Below are 4741 nucleotides of genomic sequence, written 5' to 3'. Positions count from 1 at the left end.
GTCCTGCTGGAGTGAAATGTGAGGTTTGGTGTTGGCAAACCAGACTCTTCCACTTGTACCAAGTACACACAAAAAAGTAACAAAAAACTTCAAAGCAGCACTTCCACAGACTCATGAAAATATTAATTAGAGTTGTCACTTTGGTAGTACAGTGGGCCATTATAAAAATAATCAAGTTAAAACTGGAAGATACATTTTGTCAATTGTGGAACACTAAAGAATTGCCTTAAAACATCTTGATACTGCTACCTTACAGCATATCTGTTTGTTATCCCATTTTCTGTTGTGATAAAATAATAACATTCTTCCATTTCTACAACAATAATAAAATAATAGCCATAATATTTTTGTTACTGGCCAATTGTTTTAACATTGTGTTACTGAATCTTTGGCATATTTAAGAGTCTTGTAAGAGTCATGTAGTGTCAGTCTCACTGAAAAAAGACTGGGTCACCAGAAAAAGTTACTCAAATTATGCTCCAAGGTAAACCCTTATGTTAATGCTTATGAGACTGCCTAGATCATATTGCCACACACTTTTACCAGTGTAGTGTGGCAGCAGCACAGTTCCAATACAAGATCTACTTTGTCAAAAATCAGTGGTTATCTTTGAGCTTTCACATTTTCAGAGTTTAGTATTTTATATCATCTCATTCTTACTTGTTGAAGCCACAGGAATGTTGGGAAAATTAGTGGTGCTGGTAGTGCTAGCCTCAGTAGGAGCTAACATGGCTGGGGTGCTATAAGGCTCTGTAGATGCCCTGTTACTTGGTGGATGCTGGATGGTTTGGACTGAATGGCCTTCAGCAGAAGACAATGATGGCTGCCCCTCATACTCATGAACATATTCGTCTTTCACCAACATACTTGAAGGAGCTGTGAAGAAACAAACAGTTAAACATGCAAAGCAAATCTATTTTCAGGATTTAACCATAGATTGTGCTACTACATTCAAGCAAAAACAATGGCATTAAAACTAGTGGGGGGAGAATTTAACCTATATAAACATTGCTAAAGCACTCCACTAAATTACAAATAAACACTTCAAGCCAGCAACAAGATATTTTGAAGCATAACTGAATAGAAAAGCAAACTGTTTATTTTGCTTACTGCTATCAAACAAGCAGTTTAGTCCCACAATAGTAGACTCCAATAGCATTTTGTTTTCTAGTCCATCACTGTGTGATGGGACACGGTTAATAAAAGGGAAGAACATGCTTTTTGTCAAGCACCTAAATATATGTTAATGCAGTAGTTAACAAACCAATTCCTAGTATACAAATAAGAACATAAATAAAGCTCCTATGAAAAACAATTCTTTAACACAGTACATAAAATACTTCATGCATCCCTTAAATAATTTTAAGCAACTCCCATCCAAATTGACTAGAAACAACAAATTCACATTCAAAGACAATACACCGCTACTCCATATTTAGTAATGTAGCCACTAATTCAGAATATTCCACATACAGTGTAAGGAAATTACTACCATTGCCACTACAAGAATTTATTTCTATATATCCTATTGAGCATCTTGAAATAACACACTACATTAGCTCCCAAGCTCATTTTTAAAGCAGGCTTAAATATATTAAAATCTGACAGTAATTTTTTTGTTTCCTGCTGCAAAATCAGTTGCATGACACGAAAACATTTATGTATTTAACTGCTGGCTAGTAAGCTTTGATTCTGTATAAAAGGATCATTTTTCAGAAGACACGTAACAATTAGCAGAGGTGAGCAAACAAGTTAAAGCTTGTGAAGTTAACAGTTTGTTGGGTGGGTTGGGTTTTTTTTAAGTAGTCTTTGCTAAAAATATTGGGTAACCCAAATTTCTCTATGAATTTCTTCCTGAAGGAAAAAAAAAAAAACAGTTTTGAAATAAAGGAGTTACCAGCTGCACAATCCCATAATTTCTGAATAATGTTCATTGGAGATTTAATGTCCAATTTCTCTCAAGTTTCAGAGACAGCAAGAATATTAGACTCCTTCATTCAATTGCATATTAATTACAGAACGTATACCAGTTTATTGCTAAACTACTTATTACATCATAAGCATCTATTATTCCCAATTCAATCAATTAGCATATCATACAGGTGCACATTGTTTTGGGTGACTGGGTTTTTTTATTAATTAGCAGCATTCAACGGTGAGAGTTTTCTTGTTTGGGGTTTTTTTGTGGGACTTATAAGTTGTGAGCAATGAAAACAGAACATACTGACAAGCTCAGCTGAAGCCTCAATTTAAAGAATTTATCATGCCTCTTATATGCTACTTAGCTGGTTTTTCCAAAACCAGAGAGAAAAATGCATTTTTGTCTGCTCTCTATAATCTTTCCTAAGGAGATACAACGGAATAAACTGTGTACATACTGAAGAATTTAACACAGTTTGCATCCATAGAAATGCAATAGTAAACAGAACTACTTACCAGAACTCTGTAGTGTCAGTCCCGAGAGATCTTAAAAAAGAAGAAAAAGAAAAGGGGGCATATAAAATTATATTCAGAGATCTTCAACAACTTTTGAACATTAAGTTTATAAACTTTACAAATTGGTACTACAGACTACATATTATATCCCCTCTATCTCAACACAAGTCTCAATGCTAAATTATTCCTAGAATACACATTGACTGCAAGAACTGTGTGAAAGACAACAGAAAGACTTAAACAAAAGCAACAAATTGTTATTTTAAATTTTGAATAAAAGAATAATTCCATTAAGAAGATGGACAAGAGTATATGAGAGTAATTTATAATTATATAATTAAAAATTAATGTTTCTAATTTAGGCCTGTATTTTCTACACTCAAAAGGAAAACATTTTACATTTTATTCTCACTGTTCCATTTTAAATCAAGAGTCTACTTACCAATGCCAGGCGATACTACACGCTCATAATGGTAAGGATTTACACAGACACTGTCACATTTCAAGTCAAAAGCATACTGACAATATTTAACATGCTTGAGTTCATTTTTATGAAGATCAGGCCACCTCCAAAGACGAGCATAAATCACATGAGGGAATCCCTTGCGACCAGCCACCTAAAAAGTTAGACACAAGAGTTGATTGGGAAAGTAGCAACACATTTTATTTTACTTAGTGAGGAGCAAAGCTGGAAGAGGACAAATAACAACACAACCTTTCTCCATCATCAAAACATGGGAAAAAATGGTGATGTACAGTTTACCCAAGTTCTGTACTCAACAGAAATAAATTTCTATTAGGGTTTTGCTATGGTTAAATCAACACTGTGATTCTTAAGAAAAAAATACTGGATACAAAATGGCAGAAGCAGAATTTGTACTTAAGGTAGTATGTATGGCCACCTTCCCCACCATGGATGACTAAGGAGCTTTGCCCCAGAAGAGGAACGAGGTGCTGAGCTACACAATAAGGAATTTACAAGTTGAAGAATGCCATTCCATTATAATGAAAAAAACATTTTAAAAATGCTTCTAGGGTAGACAGAAAGCTAGCCAGCAAACATGACATCTGTCCTGAAACAAGGAAATTGCAACCCAAGCTATACAGGTACTGAGTACTGATGATATAAAGCTAACATAAATCCTCAGTGCAGACTCCTTGGAGTACCTTCTTAGAATAGGTCTGTCTTTATACTTCTGACCAACACAGAGCTAACAGAAGCTTGTAGTGAAAATACCAGGATAAACAGCTGAATTTGTTACACGACCCTGGTTTTTACTGCCACACACATAATCATTTAGAACAGCTGATCCAATGCCTTCTGCTCCTTTTGGAAAACAAGCAAACAAACAAACAAACCACTACTGCAGCAGTCCAGAGCTCCAGCCATAAAACATGCCTACAAATGGGGGCAAGGGTAGATGCAAGAGAAGAGCTACTCTTCCTCAACACTCTAGAATCCTGTGTCACTCACTTTTGCTCCAGCTTCACTAGGAGGAAAACATCTGATTTTCACTTGTACTAACCTGAAGCCTCCCATCCAGCGTTCTCTGTATTGTAACACACTTGCTAGGATGAGCTCCATTTGTGGTAATAGCTGTAATCAAAGAATCCAATTCATCTTTTTTCTCCTTTAGCTTTTTAACTAAACTTTCAATTGCACGTTTTGCAAAAGTTTCACTCTCTCCACCTTGTCGATGGCACATCAAGCTGTGAACAATGCTCAGACAAGCATCATTACTTGTTGGTGTGTTAGTAATAGACATATTGTCCATTTGTCACAGCTTTTTCTTTCAGATCAAATGTCAGTTTTGGGGGCTGTTATGATTTTCAAGCTGATGAACAAGAGATGATCCAAGTTAACTGTTAGATGTACTGTCTCTTGGTAAAACCTAGGAGGAAAAAATATCTACATTAGATTTGTTTTTAACATTGCAGACCATGTTTTTAAGGAAGTCTGTGGCTTTGTGCTTCTTTTATTTTCAAGTGCAGAATATTAAAAGCACATGACAAAACTGCATTTCTTGTCCCATGATAGCTAAAACATGCTTAAGACACCACTTGCACAGTTTTAAATATAAGATTTATTTTCCCCTAGTAACAATATTTAAATAAAGATTATAGTTTATATATATGTACACATAGTATGTACATAGAGAAATGTATTAAATGAATCAGGAAAAGGAGAACAGTAACAATGATTTCCTATGTTTTATACTGGCAGGATGAAAACAAGTGAAAATACTGGCTGGGAATCAAGTGGCACTGACTTAAACAAAATGTGAATAGTGAATAAGCATGAATA

General features: G+C 35.0%; 1 protein-coding gene across 1 annotated transcript in view; it reads right to left on the bottom strand.

Annotated features, from left to right (window-relative positions):
* The window catches only part of SMAD4 (SMAD family member 4), a 19878-nt gene extending 15545 nt beyond the window's left edge, over positions 1–4333 (bottom strand). Inside the window, exons 1-4 of the mRNA XM_014311450.2 lie at positions 3963–4333; positions 2879–3053; positions 2437–2466; positions 661–876 (exon numbers count right to left, since the gene is read on the bottom strand). Coding sequence (XP_014166925.1) covers positions 661–876; positions 2437–2466; positions 2879–3053; positions 3963–4211 — 670 coding nt within the window. The 5' untranslated portion in view covers positions 4212–4333. The remainder of the gene's footprint in view (positions 1–660; positions 877–2436; positions 2467–2878; positions 3054–3962) is intronic.
* Between the last annotated feature and the right edge of the window lie 408 nt (positions 4334–4741).

This window comes from Geospiza fortis, unplaced genomic scaffold, assembly GCF_000277835.1.
Source record: "Geospiza fortis unplaced genomic scaffold, GeoFor_1.0 scaffold986, whole genome shotgun sequence".
In the NCBI taxonomy this organism is placed as follows: Eukaryota; Metazoa; Chordata; class Aves; order Passeriformes; family Thraupidae; genus Geospiza; species Geospiza fortis.
Note: the sequence above shows the minus strand (reverse complement) of the source record. Positions and strands in the feature narration are given on the sequence as shown.